General features: G+C 43.7%; 1 protein-coding gene and 1 long non-coding RNA gene across 5 annotated transcripts in view; one reads left to right on the top strand and one right to left on the bottom strand.

The window, feature by feature from the left end:
- LOC123845418 (uncharacterized) overlaps nt 1–6,566 on the top strand; it is a 36,596-nt gene extending 30,030 nt beyond the window's left edge. The window contains exon 3 of the long non-coding RNA XR_010412354.1: nt 6,189–6,566. This is a non-coding gene — a long non-coding RNA (uncharacterized LOC123845418). The remainder of the gene's footprint in view (nt 1–6,188) is intronic.
- Nucleotides 6,567–9,652: 3,086 nt separating this feature from the next.
- The window catches only part of ILDR2 (immunoglobulin like domain containing receptor 2), a 60,882-nt gene continuing 51,994 nt past the window's right edge, over nt 9,653–18,540 (bottom strand). For all 4 annotated transcript variants that reach the window (XM_045877546.3, XM_045877547.3, XM_045877548.3 and 1 more), the window contains 2 exons: nt 16,701–17,373; nt 9,653–15,458 (listed from right to left, as the gene is read on the bottom strand). In XM_045877546.3, the coding sequence (XP_045733502.1) occupies nt 15,423–15,458; nt 16,701–17,373 (709 nt within the window). In that variant the 3' untranslated portion in view covers nt 9,653–15,422. The remainder of the gene's footprint in view (nt 15,459–16,700; nt 17,374–18,540) is intronic.

Below are 18,540 nucleotides of genomic sequence, written 5' to 3'. Positions count from 1 at the left end.
GAATCTGCTGAGACACATCTGTCCAGAGACACACGAAAAGATGCTCAACATCACTAATTATCAGGTAAATTCAAATGAAAACTACAGTGAGATACCACTTTACACCAGTCAGAATGGCTAGTATTAAAAACACAAAAAATAACAAGGCCTGGCGAGGATGTAGAGAAAAAGGAACACTCGTGCACCACTGGTGGGAATGCAAACTGGTGCAGCCACTCTGGAAAACAGTATGGAGGGTCCTCAAAACGTTAAAAATAGAGCTACTCTATGACCCAGTAATTGCACTACTAGGCATTTATACAAAGGATATAAACGTAGTGCTTTGAAGAGGCACCTGCACCCCAATGTTTATAGCAGCAATGTCCACAATAGCCAAACTATGGAAAGAGCCCAGATGTCCATCGACAGATGAACGGATAAAGAAGATGTGGTATATATATATATATATATATACAATGGAATATTACTAAGCCATCAGAAAGAATGAAATCTCGCCATTTGCAATGACGTGGATGGAACTAGAGGGTATTATGCTAAGCTAAATAAGTCAATCAGAGAAAGACAAATACCATATGATTTCACCCATATGTGGGATTTAAGAAACAAAAGAAGCAAAGAAAAAAAGAGACAGACAAAAAGACAGACTCTTAAATACAGAGAACAAATTGGTGGTTACCAGAGGGGAGGTGGGAGGGAGGATGGGTGAAATAGGTGATGGGGATTAAGAGTACATGTATCGTAATGAGCACTGAGAAATGTATAGAATCATTAAATCATTATATTATACACCTGAAACTAATATAACACTGCATGTTAATTATACTTGAATAAAAAAATAATATTGTAACATCAAGAAAAATCTGTTACTCTGAATTTGCTAAAATGTGTTCAATGTTTTGTCTGAATTCCTGGGTTGAATGCTGGAATGGAAAGAAAGTGTAGTGTCATGGGTAATCTATAGTCAGAAGAGTGTGAGATACTGGTTGCTTAGAAATACTTAATGTATTTTTTTAAATATATATTTTAAAAACCACATACTCTAACATAAAAATTACACATATAAATATATATATGTACATACATATATACACACACAAATATACATACACACACACACACACACATCAATAAACTTTCCATAGCATGTACCAATATTTTCTGGTCAAAAAGTGTCCTGTCAAGGCTTAGGGGTTTAAGGTGCACAGTTCTATTTTTTCATGACCAATGCCACATCCACATACATAAAGATTACAGTCAAATGAGGGTTCCCAGGGACAAATAAGTCCGCAGATGCAGGGTTTCCAGTACCCATGTTAAAGAATGCTGCCTTGCTCTGAAGCCAAGGTGCCTAGAGATGACTCTACCCAAGTGTGCCATCCCTGAGAACAAGAGGTGCTGGCCATCCCTGAGAACAGGAAATGAAATGGATGTGGGACCAGGAAAGAGAAAGCGCTTTACAATGTGAAATGTGGCATGGTGAACTGCAGATTCTCTGGAATCTAGTTAGTTCCCCTTTTCTGCTTGTACAGAAGAAGAATAAAAAGGTAGATAGGGAAGCAAAAGCCCCCAGTTCTATGGAACTTACAGAGGAAGAGCAAAGCCCTTGCCCAACATCAAGTGTTTTTCTTGAAACGATCTAGAATCTCTGGCAACAAAGAAAGCATGAATTATTAGGGGACAGCACTGGAGGTACGATGGAAGAAAGGAGGATAACCCTGAGAAGAGATGAAAAATCCTAAATAACATGGTGACACGGAGAAGGACTTCTGAATTTGGAATGAGCTGAGTATAACCAAGAAGATACACTAGTATGTGGAAGGCGCTGGTGGGATTTTTTATGAATTGTCATGAAAATCGCCTCCCTGATGCCCTGGATAGAGATAGTATCTTGAGGGTTGTTTAGGCCTCTATAAGTATAGATGAAGGATCTTTTTGGGGGGAGGAGTTAAGATGGTGGAGGAGTAGGGGGACCCTAAGTTTGTCTCGTCCCTCGAATGCAACTAAATACTTATGAAATCATTCTGAACACCCGAGAAATCAACTGGAGGTTCTGAGAAAACAAATACTGCAAGTCTCTAAGAAAAGTGACCACCTTTTGGAAGGTAGGAGGTGCAGAGACTTGAATCCAGGGTGATATAGCTGAGTATAGGGCGGTGGGGAGGGAGCCTGTTTAAGGAGGCTACCACAAAGTATTGTAAGTAAAGGAGTGCAAAATCGGAACTTCTAGAAGTCTGCTGCAGTGGGGGACGTGCCTGGCATAAAGTGTTCAGGGGGCAAAGCAGGGTGGGACCCCAGATGTGACACCATGATCTGAGGATCCTCTGGGTCACAAGAAAAACCGGTGGTGCATAAATGTTGCACTGTTCCCAGGCATAGGGGCATGGAAGCCAGCTGAGGACAGTGAGTGTAGACGCTGGCTTTCTGCCGTAAACTGTGAACCGCTGTGCGGTTGTGCGACTGCTGTCCTGGGACCAGTCCAGCAGAAGGCAGAAGCCTGGCAAGACCCTGGGAGGAACAGGAACTTTTATTCTTTAGTTTATTATTACTATTTTTTCAGTTATTTTATAATTTTTTCAATGCTTTTTTAATTTTTATATATATATATACATACACACACATATACATATACATATTATTTTTGGTTTCCTTTCATTGTATTTTATTTTATTTTTATATGTATATGTCTTTTTCATTCTTTCTTATTTTGGGAACTAGTTTCTTTTAATAAGCAGACCAAAACACACCCAGGATCTAATTGTTGTTGTTGTTGCTTTTTCTTTTCCTTTCTTCCTTTCTTTCCTGGACAAAAGGAAGAGATGCAGAATTCACCCCAAAAGAAAGAACAGGAGGTAGTACTCACAGCCAGGGATTTAATCAGTATGGATATAAGATGTCTGAACTAGAATTTAAAACAATGATTATAAGGATACTAGCTGGGCTTGAAAAAAGCATAGAGGACACTAGAGAATCCCTCACTGTAGAGATAAAAAAACTAAAGTCTAGTGAGGCCAAAATTAAAAATGCTAGGACCAAGATGTAGTCCGAAGTGGAGGCTATAGAAATGAGGATGAACAAAGCAGGAGAGTGAATCAGTGATATAGAAGATAAAATTATGGAAAATAATGAAGCTGAAAATAAGGGAAAGAAAACTATTAGATGATGAAGGTAGACTTAGGGAACTCAGTGGTTCCATAATGCAAAATAATATCTATATTATAGGAGTCCCAGAAGAAGAAGAAGAGCAGGGAGAGAAGGGCAGAAGGTTTATTTGAACAGATTATAACTGAGAACTTCCCTAATCTGGGGAAAGAAACAGGCATTCAAGTCCAAGAGGCACAGAGAACTCCCCCTCAAAATCAACAAAAATAGGTCAACAGCACAACATATTATATAGTGAAACTTACAAATTACAAAGAGAAAGAGAAAAACCTGAAAGCAGCTCAGGACAAGAAGTCCTTAACCTACAAGGGTAGACACATAGGCTGGTACAGAACTGTCCACAGAGACCTGGCAGGTCAGAAAGGACTGGCATGATATATTCAATGTGCTAAATGGGAAAAATATGCAGCCAAGAATACTTTATCCAGTAAGGCTGTCATTCAGAATAGAAGGGGGAATAAAGAGTTTCCAAGACAATCAAAAACTAAAAGAATTTGTGAACCCTAAACCAGCCCTGCAAGAAATATTAAGGGGACCCTTTGAGCCAAAAGAGAAACTAAAAACAAAGACTAGAAAGGAACATAGAGAATCTATAGGAGCAGTGACTTTACAAGTAATACAAAGGCACTAAATTAATATCTTTCAGGAATTGCTCTGAAAAATAAAATAAGATGGAAATAAGGAGGCAAACCATAAGAGACACTGAACTCTAGAAAACAAACTGAGGGTTGCTGGAGGGGAGATGGGTTGGGGGAAGGGATATTTGGTGATGGGCATTAAGGAGGACACTTGATGTAATGAGCACTGGGTGTTATATGCAACTGATGAATCACTAAATTCTACCTCTGAAACTAATAAATAAATAATTACTCTGTAAATACATTAAATGCTCCAATTAAAAGACATAAGGTATCAGAATGGATAAAAAAAACAAGACCCATTTTTCACAGAGCTGGAACAATCCTAAAATTTGTATGGACCCAGAAAAGACCCGAATAACCAAAGGAATGTTGAAAAAGAAAACCGAAGCTGGAGGCATAACAATTTTGGACTTTGAGCTGTATTACAAAGCTGTAATCATCAAGACAGTATGGTACTTGCACAAAAATAGACACACAGATCAATGGAACAGAATAGAGAGCCCAGAAATGGACCCTCCACTCTATGGTCAACTAATCTCTGACAAAGCAGGAAAGAATATTCAATGGAAAAAAAGACAGTCTCTTCAACAAATGGTGTTGGGAAAATTGGACAGCAGAAGTATGATGTTGGATCACTTTCTTACACCATACACAAAAATAAATTCAAAATGGATGCAAGACCAAAATGCAAGACAGGAATCCATCAAAATCCTAAATGAGAACATAGGGAACAACCTCTCTGACCTCAGCTGTAGCAACTTCTTCTAGATGGGGCAAGGGAAACAAAAGCAGAAATGAACTATTGGGACTTCATCAGGATAAAAAGCTTTTGCACAGCAAGGAAATAGTCAACAAAACTAAAAGGCAACCTATGGAATGGGAGAAGATATTCACAAATGACATATCAGATAAAGGGCTAATATCCAAAATCTACAAAGAACTCATCAAACTCAACACCCAAAAAACAAAACTCCAGGCAAGAACTGGACAGAAGACATGGGCAGACATTCCTCCAAAGAAGACATGCTAATGGCCAACAGACACATGAAAAAATGTTCATCATCACTCAGCATCAGGGCAATACAATTCAAAACCACAATGAGATACCACCTCACACCAGTCAGAATGGGTAAAATTGGCAATTTAGGAAATAGCAGATGTTGGCAAGGGTGCGGAGAAAGGGGAACCCTCCTACACTGTTGGTGGGAATGAAAGCTGGTGCAGCCACTCTGGAAAACAGTATGGAGGTTCCTCAAAAAGTTAAAAATAGAACTACCCTCTGACCCAGCAATTGCACTTCTAGGTATTTATCCAAAGGATACAAACATAGGGATCCAAAGGGGCACCTGCACCCCAATGTTTATAGCAGCAATGTCCACAATAGCCAAACCATGGAAAGAGTCCAGATGTCCATCGGCAGATGAATGGATAAAGAAGACGTGACATATATATATGATGGAATATTACTCAGCCATCGAAAAGAATGAAATCTTGCCATTTCTAATGACATGGAAGGAACTAAGGGGTATTATGTTAAGTGAAATAAGTCAATCAGAGAAAGACAAATATATGATTTCACTCATATGTGGAATTTAAGAAACCAAACAGATGAACATAGGGGAAGGAAAGAAAAGTAAAATAAGATGAAAACAGAGAGGGAGGTAAACCATAGGAAATTCTTAGGGAACAAACTGAGGGTTGCTGGAGGGGAGGTTGGTGGGGGATGGGGTAACTGGGTAATGGGCTGTTAAGGAGGGCACTTGATGTGATGAGCACTGGGTGTTACATACAACTGATGAATCACTAAATTCTACCCCTGAAACTAATAATACAGTGTGTGTTAACTAAATTTACGTAAAAGAAAAGAATCTTTTTTGATTTATTAGTGGATACCTGTTGTTGTTGTTATTGTGTTTTGTCTGCATGGCATCCCATATCCCACTTCTATTAATAGCCCCCTCTCTCCTTTGGAGAAATGTTCTCATTCCACTCTTCAGTTTCTTCCTGATCATAAGTGGACTTGCCATCTTTCTGGCCACAATGATTAGGTCAAAGATGGCACATGACTCACTATGGGCCAATCACAGCCTTTCCTCATTGTCTCATGGGTAAGGCCTTTCACCTGTCTTGTCACATAAGCTGGAAAATTGTGACTCCTGGACTGCTAGTGTCTTTATTCCTGCTTTGTAGAGAAGGTCTGTCCTCACTGGGGAAAAAAATATATATGTAAAAAGATGAGTAGATGTGAGTGATGGACATAGAGAGAATCTGACTACATTAAACCCATATTTTCCCTCACTTCCTACAGCTCTTCTTCCATCTCATGAGCCACCCCAGGATCTTTCTAATAAACTACCTTCATACCCTCCTTTTTTTTTTTTTTTCCAGCTAGTCTGAATTGGCTTTCTGTCATTTGCAACCCGAAGATTTTGGACTAATATCCCTGCCAAAGGAAAAACTTCAGCTGGAACTCCATGTCTCCCTGTCATGAAGGAATGAGAAAAGCCAGTTTCCAGGACCACAGCAGCAACACCAAGAGGCTCTGGGAGAAGAGGGATGCTAGTATAGCTATTATAAATGAATTCCATTCAGTTAAACAAAGATCTTTGATAAGAACAGTGGTAAACAGCATATATTATCTCTTCAGCTTTGCTCTGCTGGAGACTGAACATCTCCAGAAAAAAAACAAAATGAGCCAGGAAGAATACATTGTTGCTGAACTGTCGCACTAGATTTGCAAACGAAATAGAAGAACACATCTCCTGAGAGCAAGGGTTGTATTTAAAAAGTGTTTTAATATAAGAGACTATAGAGTCTTCTCTGTTTTTGTTTTGTTTTTTTAAAGAGAGGGTGGGGAGGGAAGGAGAGAGAGAGGGAGGGAGGGAGAGGGAGAGAGAGAGAGAGAGATTTATCTTTTTTACAGCAAAAGGCCAGGGAATGGACTATTTGGTTGCACATTTCAATGACATAATTTTTGCTTGTTAATGAGAAACTGGCTTCACTGTAACTCTGAAGTATCAAAGGCTGACCTGACTTCAGAAAAGACTTGTATCTCAATGGTGGTAAAAAGCACACTTTAAAATAGCTTTAAATCAAAGGAGGCATGTGCCTCATTCCCACTTGGTCGCAAGGAAGAAACATGAGATTTTCCCCACATGGTATCGACAAAAGTCTTCCCTGAAAATGTAATATAGCAAGGTCTAAAACATACAGAAAAACTCATCACTTCTAAATAAAGATCTCCTAATGCACTTTGATTTGATTTGCCAAAAGTGAATTCATACATGGCTTTTTAAGAACACTTCATGAACAATGTGAGGAACACCTCTATCCAACACCTTGAATCCTGGAAATGTAGTACCAAAGGTATGCTCTGGGATGTGTGCCGCTAGATGGCGTGCCAGGCTCACTCACGGCCCTTCTCCGGCGCAGGCTTGCCAGCTACCTCTGTACCTCCTGCCATATTTCATGAGTCATCTCAGACCACCTGACGAGCTTTCAGGAAATGCTTAAAACCAAATTCAGCAGAAAATCTTTCACTCAAATGGTGTGGTAAGTATTATTAGGATGTATCTGTCAAGAGTTTTCAGAACCTTTCCAAAACCTAGTTAAGCCTAATTCTTTATTTCTTGAATTGAATACATATAAAAATGTGACTTTTATATTAAACAAATGGGAATCAACAGGGTGCAAACATAAGATAACATATTTTTCACCACAACTGCCTCATTATAATCCATCCTATGGGTCTAGTCTTTCTTTGCTTCCTGAATAAAACCTGGATCCATAATTTCCTTGGTCACTCAACTAATAAATGGACTTTTGTTCACTTTTAACCCCCAAATAGTCTTATTTCTATAATTAAAATAGTGATTATTTTATAATGATCAAAATATTAACAATATTTAAAGTTAAAGCTTCTTGTTCTCTTTTATCTTAGGCTCATTTTAGTCTAGAAGCTTGCATTAGAGAGAAGTGCATGTACCTCCTAGATTTATCCCCCTTAGCACTTCCATTCCCTCTTTAATTACTCATTTCTCTTGGACCCTCCAGACTTACCGTGTCTATGTGGAGTCATTTTGGAGAGAAGGAGGACAGGTAAGAGCAAAAAACAAACAAGGTCTTTCTTGACTGGCATCAATGCAATATGGCGTTCTACCAAATATGAGTCCACAATCAAAAAAACTACAAAACATATAAGGAAATAAGAAACCATGAGTGAGGGTTAGCAGAAGTAACAAACTTCAAAAACCTATAAAGACTGCAGATAAATTACTGGGTATAAAGTAGAAAATTAGTACACTTAATGTAGTCAAAGAAATAAGAGGGAATTGTCTACAAGAATAAGGAGTTGGATGGTATTCAACAATGACCATGTAAATCTGAAAAAAACTAAACTGAGCTTTTAGAAATGAAAAATTTATTAATTGAAATTAAAACTCAAAGAAGGAAATTAGAGCCAACTGAAAAGAAAAATAGTGAACTGGAAGATAAACTTGAAGAAATTACCCAGAATACAGCACAAAAAGACAAAGGTAGCTTAAGCAATATGGAAGATGGAATGAAAAGGCCTAACATACATTTAATTGGAATTCTCAAAGGAAAGCTTAAAGAGAAGACATATTTGACATGTTAATAACTAAGAGTTTTCCATCATTAATGGAAGATTCAGGAAGCACAACAAATCCCAATCTGAATAAGTAAAAAAGAAATCCACACCATGTTAATTAAACCAAAGAACATGAGAGACAAAAATAAAATCTTAAAAACAGCCAGAGAGACAAGACAGATTACTTTCAAAGGAAGGATAATTAGATTGGTAACTGACTTACAAGCAACAATAAAAGCCAGAAGAGAATACACTAATATCTTCAGTGTGCCAAGGGAAAATAACTATTAGTCTAAAATTGTCTACTCAGTGAAATTATCTTTCAAGAACAAGAATGATGTAAAGACTTTGTTTTAGATAAACAAAAATGGATAGAGTATCCTACCAAAAGACCACCACTAGAGAAAACTTCCTTCAGAAAGAAGGGAAAAGATTTCAAAAGAAGACCTGAAATGCAGAAAGAGAAGATGTGTAGAAAAAAACATGTGATTCTAAGCACTTTATATATTGATATTTTATTTTTCTAAACACAATATTTTATAAAGCTGAAAAAGCAAGATAAAATTAAAACAATGGACAAAATAGCAGGAAGTCCAGAGGAGGTAATCAGAGTTAAACTGTTTTGGAGTCTATCTTTAAATCTACATGTGAGCATTTTTAAGTTAACTACTAAGAGAATTGAGCCCTCAACCAGGACTCTAAAATCTAAGACTCCCTTGATAGGGCCTGGCTAATAAGAAAGGATTAATACGGCCCTGAGGTACTTATCCCTTCTTTTGCTAACAAAGGTTTTAAGTGGCCTTCTCTGAATTATGATGCTGTAGAATTCTTCAGATCTCTTCAGAACTTAAAATATCCTCCCACAAATAGCTTCCTTCCTCCCTTCCCCAAGTGCCATTTCTAGCAAGCAAATACCTGTGTCCTTCTTGAAAATGAACTAGGTACCGTCACATCGTCCACCATCTTTTGTACTCTTCATATTCTCCTGAATGTTAGTCTGTGGAAAACAGTGAGTGTGGCAACGGAATCTATCCAGGCCATAGCTCGTGAAAGTCTGTGAAAACCTACTTACGCTCTGTTAGCGCGTGCCTTCCCTACAATGCCCCTGGTATTTAACCCTCTATCACGGTACTTAAAACAATCCGAGGCAGTCATGTGTGATTCTTCTTTTTCCTTCTGAGGTCACTTAATGTCAGATCATGATGAAACACAGTTGTGTTAATTATGAGTTCCTGATAACAAATGTAGGTGAAATACTTTATTTAGATTAAAACATTACAAGCAAATTCACTTCATATGTTTGACACTGAAAAAAAAATCATGGGCAAGAGTGATACAACATTTTAGTTTTGATGCCACAGACAAGGCACAAAATACCTGGGCAGGTGACTCTCATGACACAGATTTCTGACCCCTTCGTCTTCTTGTACCTTCTATTCCCCTCTTGTATATTCCCAAAGGGAAAATTCGCATTGGATAGTGTCTAATACCTTTGTTACTAAAGTGGCTTTTCCTTAAAGCCAAAGAGTGAAGTTATTTGTTTCTCTTTTCGCTTTCCCAGAAGAGATGGGTCAGGCCACATGGGCTTGTGTCCAGCCCCAGTAAGAAACTCTCAAAAAATTCTAACTACACAGCTGCACCGCTTCCTTCTACATCTAGCCCTTCTTAGTTCTACCTAAAATCCCCAAATGCGGGGAGGATGCCAGATAGTTCACTTCTAAGCAGGTTGCCCCTGAACCCTGGAGTTCCAAGTCTAGATGAATTTGTAGTTTGGCTCAGGAATTCCTCTTCAAGGAGGAATCTGATGCATATTTTTGTCCAAGCCTTTTCCCCTCACAGCACAGCTAGTGAAAGAGAAACCATCCTTGAGGGAGGCTGGCGCCCATGCAGAGCCACAGTTCGGGAGTGGTGCTGGGCAGCACGAAGCGGCCCCGACTGCCCAGCTCCACAGCCTCGTCCCACCGGCGGCATGTGAGTGAGCACGGGGTCCAGGACTCTTGCAGCAGGTGCAAATCAGCCAGATACCAGTCCTGTGGGTGCTGCAGGAATTGTCTGGGAAGGACCCTGGGCAGACGGAGGGCCTGGCTCTGTAATTTTAAAAACCTTTGGACTACAGGCAAATCACTTAGCTTTTCTCAAACTCAGCTTGACCTTCTGTTTGATGAGGAGGCCACAACATCCCCCTTGCCTCTGTCGCAGGAGGGTGTTGTGAGGATCAAAGGATATAATGCATGTGAAAGTGCCCTGTAAACAGTAGTACACCATAAAAATAACACAAATACTATTAGTATTAAACTTATCACCCTCAGCCAGTGCCAAAACTCAGGATGCTACTTTAAGCAGCTCAACAGTATCTCTGTCCCACTCTGATAGTAAAAGCCCCTTACTTAAAGCTCCATGGATCAGCTTCCCAGGTGACTAGGAGGTAGGATCCTAGCAGAAAAACAAAAAACAAATCTAGGCACTTTTTTCCTCTAGGACTTTCTGGGGCCCTATGTTGGTGAATTTGGATCTCTAGATCCTATAAATCAATTTTAAACTTCTAGCACGATTCTGACAGCATCTAAATCTGATGTTGGAAGGGTATATAATGTAGATCTTATTATTCTTGCCCACCCCACTTTGGGTCTTAAGGTGGAAGTGGGATTTGACCAGCCAGGCCGATAATCTGAATGCTTCAAAGAATGATTTGCCATTTCCCCATCGGTCTCTTTTCTTTCTGTTCATGATCTAAGTTTTGCTCAGAATGACATCGAGGGAATGAGAAAATTACCTGTGATTCCTATTGTCAGATCTGAGATTGTCACAATAGATCATTATTCTAGGATTAGAAACATCTAGAACCGGCTCTTGGGGAGTGCTCCGAGTTTTCCTTTCTCTCTGCCTCACACAGTTCTCCTACCTCTGGACCATGGTGAGCCAGTCACCTCTGTCGCAGCCAGACTGCTGGGCGCTGCCCCACTGCCAGTCCCAAGGGAGTAAGAGGATGTCTAAAGACATCCTCAAAGCCCAAGGAAGCCTCAGGACCAACTGCTTGGGGGTACGCCATAGGTATGATCTAGTGCGCCATTTGCCAAATGTGTCTGATCACAGGACTCTTCTGAAACATACGTTAAAAGAACCCATACTGACTCCAGACCCACCTAATCAATCTCCAAGGTGGGGCCCAACAATATATTTTTAACAGCAATCACGCAATTTGTCTGGTTAGGCAATTTGGGGAAACACCGATCCAGCAGATAAGAGTTATAGGCTCGGAATCTAAAGGCCTAATTAGATTTGTAACTTCACTAATGGCAATGATGGTTTATTTCTCCATTTATAAAGAAAAGGGGAGGATGGATTACAACAGTATCTGCAACTTCAGCCTCCGAAGGTAATCAGGTAATCTAATCAGATTACCTATGTGATGTCTTTCAGAGTATTTAGAAATACTTACAGACGTGGCTAGGTGTCTTCAGCGTGGAGTGCTTCAGGCTAGAGTGGCAGCCCCTTCCTGCCCCCTCCCCCCCACCACCCAGTCCTGCGCCAGGTGCAGAGTGAGGATCACAGGAAGGGAGATGAGAGGCCCTTTATCTCCGCCAGACTTTCTCTGTGTCAGTGAGGGTAGCCAGCAACACTCACGGCTGCAGAACTGAGCCCCTGGACAAGCAGATCCAGAGCTCCCCTGGGAGCATGCTTGCGTGAAAGCTGATGCGTACCATCAGGTCCAGGGCAAATGTCCCCAGCTTCCTAGCGAATCTATGCATGGCCTAAAGAAGCTGTTCTAGGAGAAACCTCTTGGCACCTGCACCCGCACCCCCTTCTCCAACACATCCCTGACGCAGCTGTGATTCACAGGCACACAGCACCTCCTGCATCATCCCCCTGGGCCCTCTGCCTTGTACCCCTCCCCATCCTAATTCATCTCTTCCCATCAGATTTTTTAATACTGGCTTTTTCAGAACACCGAGCTAATCTTTAAAGACAATGGATGGACAAACACACACAACATTTAAATATCAAAATATACCCATTTAAATTTAAAAACTTTAATTCTCTGGGTTTGTTGTGATTTATCCATAGCAGTATTTCACATTATATGCATAAAATCTCCTACTTCTTTCTTGGGCATGTCTTATTTCCCCTATTCAATTGCAGGGTCCTAATGGACAGAGGTCATGTCTTACAGAAGACTTATTTTGTACCCCAATAAAGCCTAGGAAGGAAGCTAGTATGTATAAGCCCTTCCTCTGCAGGAAACACTATTCAGGGAAGAAACAAAAGGACCCACTGGGAAAAGCCAGGGTGCCGAGGATGGCCAGCTTTGCCTTTACTTGTCTAGCCAGTCTTGTCTCTATCCACGTACCCAGAAACAATAGTGTTCTCTCTCTGGAAGTTTCAGTGATTTATGCAGCCCTACAGGGGACAACCTGGTCCCATTTCCCCAGGTTATTTCAGGAGCCTGTTGTCTTTGTGTTTTTTATTGTATTGTCTGTCTATAGTTTGGTTTGTCTTTGGAATTGCAGGTTTCCAATTTTAATCTTTCCTACGACTCCCCTAACCTTCTCCAAAATCCTACATGCCCTTGGCTAACAAAAGCAATATGTCTGGTCTCTGCAGCTGGTGCTATGGGGCTCTTTGGTGGAGAGAAGCCTGACACAGTGCTCAGTGTGAAGAGATAAGAGCTTCTGCAGCTACCCAATATTCTCCAGAATTGCCTGAGCAAGTTGAAATCCAAAGCTGGTGACTAAGAAATGATGATGTTTAATCATCCTTTCCATCTGAATTGGGGCCCAAACAGATTAGACCTAGGCTCTCAGAGGCCAGGGACACCAGCAAGTCTAAAACTCAGCACCAGGGTTATGGCTTGTGTCTTCCTGCCCTTGGAAGTGCCAGCACTGGGCTGAACTGTCCCTGGTTCCTCTCAGGCCAAAGCCACTGAGAAGTCCTTTGGTAGGCCAAGTCTCCTCCAAGCAATGATATCAACTCATCCTTCTGACCCTCACCAGCCACTTCTTTATTTCATTGCACATGTAGGACTGTTTTTGGAAATACCGTGAAGTAAATGGATACCAGTGGAATGGTGCTCTGAGACTAGGGCCCAGCTCTGGTCAGGTGGCTCTGAAGAAGACCGACAAGATGTTGAAGAAGAAACCTTCATAGGTTCATTGTCCTCCAGTGACTTTTGATCCAACCATGTATCCCACCATAATGGTGCAGGGTGAAAAGCTTTGGCAAACGTTTGCCAAAGAAAGTGGAGATTGTGAGACACCTAGGGTTAGATGGAGTCGGGGATTAAGGGCTGAACATCCAGACAAGGAGAAACAGTCAGTTTGTCCTTGAAGAGAAATGAACATTTAAAGGGTGCACCAACTTCTCATGCCTTGAGTCGGAATCAATTTGGGCTGGGCTCAGCTAGGCAATTCTCCTGTCGGGCTTGGCTGCTCACACATGTGTTTGCAATCAGCTGAGACCTCGATAGGCTGTCAGGACGGAAGGGGTACTGGGCCTGTTTTTCTCATCATGCAGCAGGATAGCCCAGGCTTGTTCACGGAGGGGCAACTGCAAGGTCCCCAAGAACAGCAAGAGAAGACAGGCCCCATGCACAAGAATTTGTCGAGTCTCTGCTTGTGTTACATTGGTTTGGGGCCACTGGACAAATCAAATCACATGGCCACTCCCAGATTTGAGGGGTGGAGAAAGAGACTGCACCTCTTGATGAGAAGGGAAGAAACTGTGGCCACTTTTTTGCAATCTATACAAATTACAAAATCCAGCGGTATCTAGCTTTGGGATTTAGGCAACATCTATCATTTCAGCAAGAGTGGGAATCGGAAGTGCTCCTTCCTGAGAGAGCAAGATCCCTCGTTTCCCAAAGCGTGGAGAGCAGCAAGTCTGGTGAGGCCAAGAGAGGCATGCGCCACATACCTCTGGCGTCCTGGGATAACAGAGCTGGGATGGCAGAAACAACTCATGGTAAATGAGGTACAGAACCAGAGAAGACTGAGTGGAGTTTGTGGGGAAAATGGCCCACATTCAAAGTATAATGAGATCACATATTCTTTTCCTCTTAAATTCTTTTTCATTCTTCTCTACTTTGCATAACCGCTTTCTCCTTTTTTTCTTCCTCTTTTCTTTCATGTGTGTATTTTAAGCATTTCTCAAAAGGCACCTGATGACAATTTAATCAGAGTGCAGAGGGAAGTGGAGCTCTGTGGGTGGCACCAACCTGCGGAAAGTCCAGGAGAAGGGAGGATGAGGAGAGCCCTTAATGTCCAAGACTCAGATCTCACTGTGCACAGTAGAAAGAGAAAAAGCAGTTCAAGTTCTCATAATGGAAAAAGAAATACCACTTACACAGCATTTCACAAAGGTATACTCTCTTTTGTCTTGTTCCAGCCACTCAAGAACTGTCACTTAGAACAGCAAATTGAGGTCATTTCTGTGATTGTCCAGCAGGTCACTGTCACTGAGCTCACCAAAGGCCTTCTGATTTTAGTGTAACAATAGTCATTGACTAGTGACTGGGAAGAGACGGGGATAAAAGGTATATTTTGCCTAAAGTTATCTTCCGTTGTCAGTACAAGACCTTCTTCTAATAGTAGTAATAAGCTTTTCTGCCTCTAAGCACAGCACAGGAGGTATAGAAGAACATACTTGTAGGCGGAGGCATTTTCTAGAAATTAGCAGTCCAGAGCTAACTCCCTTTCAGAATTGGAAAAGGAATCCTGTTTCAGCTACAGAAGAATATCAGGCAGGATGAACTCAGTGGGTGAGACACTCCATGTGTGGGAATGTTCTCACACGCAGTCATCTTCTTAAGTTTCTCATACTAGTTAGATGTACGCTGAGGTCTGGAATCAGCCTTCCTTAAAGGCTGCCCCCCATCCCTTGCCAAAGCAAAGATCAGCAAATCTTCCAAGGTGGTGGCCAGAGAAGGTCCCGGGCCTGCTGGCTCTTGGATTTGTGTCTTGTCCCAGTAGTCTGCTTCTGATTTCTAGTCACCCAGAGAGGTGTCTTCAAAACAAATATCAGACCACAAGGGACATCCTGGTTGGAAAGTCACTCTGGAAAAGAGCAGAAAGAGCACAATGTTAAACCATACAATGGTTAAAGAAACCCAACACAACACAGCAGATGGTTCCGTGGGGCAGAGTCCACATCCTGTTCAGCATCTGGCACACCCTGAATCAGGGCATCTCATTAGGCCTGTGGTTATCGTTCCCAAGCCTCAGTTGGTGCTGAAGCCAACGTACATCTGACAGAACTTAGTTCCACGGCCACAGAACGACTTCCCAACCCTCTAAGGGTAACTACAACGTTCATAGCTCCACAACAGCTGGTGTGGATGGTGCTCCATAAACCCGACATGACCTGAAAGTTCACTCCCGGCTCATGGTACTTCATGGGTCATCTCACTGTTCTCTTTAAAGAACGACAAAAGACATTTAATTGTTCTGGAGAGGTTAATAACTTTTTTCCATTCATATTCTCTCCCCATACTACACGCTAAAGAGAATGTCCACCTTGAATTATGAAAAACAAAATAGTGGAAGAGGCAGGGTAACTGAGGAGGGAGCGTAAGCACTTGGGCTCGCAGAATGGCCTCCAGAAAAAGAGCATAGGGAGCACAGGCACTTTGGCAGCCGAGAGTGGACATCTGTGACTGTCCCCCAGCGTTTCTCTGAGGTCCAGAGCTCACATCTGGGGGCTGAGGGATGGACTGGGCTGCTCTCGGCATTCACAGAGAAAGCATTCAAGTCTCCATAAGGCCAATTACAAAAGAGACAATTAACTGGGCAGGGCCCAAAAGGTTTCCCTCACATACACAGAGCACAATTTATAGTCTGCATTCAACAAAATGTCAAAGGAGAAAAGAAGTGAGCTGTCCTTCAAAAATAGGCACTAACCTTCTCTGGGATGTGAACGCTTTGGGAATTTTATGCCAGTTATAAACCCTCGCCGCCAGGGGCGGGAGATGGGGAGGAATGCGCATATCGGCATGCACAGAACATTCTGCACACAGACCTCAGAGGTCCCCCTAAATGTCCGTGGTGGGAATGATGCCGCGAATCCCTGATGCGACGTGCTTCTCAAAGCTGGTCTTGCGGATCTGCGACTCTACCTCTACGCCCCTGCTATTTCTGCTTTAGGGACTCTCCAGGGCCCCACGCACGCTTACTGACTCCACGCGCACGGCAAGGCCGGCAAAAATGAGCCCAGCCTCCGCGTTCCCAAAGCCGCCCCCGGGCCCCCGCCGCCCGGGACGCCCCCCCCCGCCCCCCGCGCGGCACCCGGCGCGGCCTCACCGTTTTCTTGGCGGGCTCCTTCTTGCGCTTCTTCTCGGAGCTGCTGTGGTAGGGCAGGTCGCGGCCGCGGTAGGACGGGCCCCGGGTCAGCTCGCGCTCGCTGTAGGGCGGCAGCGCGTCGTCGTCGGCGGAGTCGTCCTCGTCGTCCTCCGGCGCGGCCGCCTTGTAGGCGGAAGGCGGCGACCAGGCGTAGTAGGAGGCGCTGCGACGGCCGAGCTGCGCGCTCAGCCGGGACGGCGTCTCCAGGCTGCCGCCGCGGCTGGCGCCCTCGGGCCGCGGCTGGCGCTCCAGGCCGCCGGCGCGGGGCCCGTGCTCGTACTTGGGGGCCGTGCCCGGCGTCCGGCTCACCAGGCGCGGCAGGGGCGCGTCGTCGGGCCGCCGGCGCGGGGGGCTGGGCGCCCAGGCGCGGCCCGCGTCGCCCAGGGGCTCCCGGCTGCGGCTCCGCGGCCCGTAGTACTCCTCGGGCGAGCCGTCCGCGTAGAAGCCCCCGCGGGCGCGCGCCTCCGAGCGCTCGAAGCGGCCCCCGCCCCGCGCCTCGTGGCTGTCGCCGTCGGCCCGGCGGGAGCGCGCCCCGTACGAGTCGGCGAAGGCCGCCAGCTCGTCCATGGACACGGCCGGCACCCCGGCGGCGAAGTTCTTCCGGGACAGCATCTCTGACTTGGAGCGCTGCTGGCTGCGGGCAGAGGGCAGAGGGGACGGCGTTAGCCGGCCCTGGCCCGCGCCCAAGGTCGGCGCCGTGTGCCAGGCCGGCGGGGGGTGGGGGGCGGCAGGGAGCCCGAGCGGGACGCGGGGCCCGGCTGAACAGTCCTGGTCACCTCTGGCGCCTGGGAACCTCAGACAGTAAAGTCAGGGCGACCGTGGCTACCTCCGGGGTTCGTGCTAAGGATCAAAACGGAGTTGTGTGGATAAAAATACTTTGATTTATATGGTGCTGCAACACACAGTGGGGCCTTGTGATCATTATTCGGTGGCTTCTGGTTGACAAGCACATGTCTCACTTCTCACACCCTGGAAGCCAGCGTGGGTGGTGTGGCTTGCGATGCAAACAGTTGTGGTCCAAGGATAACCCTGTAATATTTGGTGATATACAGAAAAGCCTGTGCCTCCCTCAGAGCCCACGGCCAAGTAACCTCTGCGAGTTACCTGCAGTTGGTAAACCAGTCTAAGAGAAAGGCGATGTCTACTGTCCTTCAAGGTAAAGGACCGGTGAGTGGTGACCGTGCTATTCAGTGGGAAGAAGCCATACAAAACAGGGTGCACATCTTGGCCTCCCACACCATTGGCCCGGTGACTCTAGGTAACATCTGTACATTTCAGTTTCCCCAACTTAAAACGGGACAAGAACAGTACCTACCTTTTAGGGTTATGAGAATCAAACACAACAGTATAAGTAAGATGTTTGGCATTTTACCTTTCACATAACAATGATCAAAAATGATGGAAGGGCACCTGGGTGGCTCAATGCGTAAAGCATCTGCCTCTTGTCTGGCTCAGGTCATGATCTCATGGGTTGTGAGATGGAGCTGATGCTGGGAGTCTGCTTGAAGATTCTCTCCCTCTCCCCCTTCCCCCCACTTGCTCTCTCTCTCTCTCTCTCTCTCTCTCAAATAAATAAATCTTTTTAAAAATGAGGGAGATGATGGATGGGAATTTTTAGAGGTTATAGGAAAAAATATTATGAGAAGGGCAAGGAAATGTTAATAAGGTTCATTAAGGAGAATAGAGTACCCATTTCAAAGGGACTTGAATGACCGTTGCTACACATGGTGTCACAAGTGTTCCCTTGCTTAATAAATATGAGAAGGGGATGCTCAACAGCCCAAAGAGAGGTGTGGCAGGA

The sequence above is a fragment of the Mirounga angustirostris genome, unplaced genomic scaffold (genome assembly GCF_029215605.1).
Source record: "Mirounga angustirostris isolate CCGP_5_RB_7025 unplaced genomic scaffold, mMirAng1.0.hap1 SCAF_6, whole genome shotgun sequence".
In the NCBI taxonomy this organism is placed as follows: Eukaryota; Metazoa; Chordata; class Mammalia; order Carnivora; family Phocidae; genus Mirounga; species Mirounga angustirostris.
The sequence above is the reverse complement of the archived record's forward strand: the minus strand, read 5'-3'. Positions and strand labels throughout refer to the sequence as shown.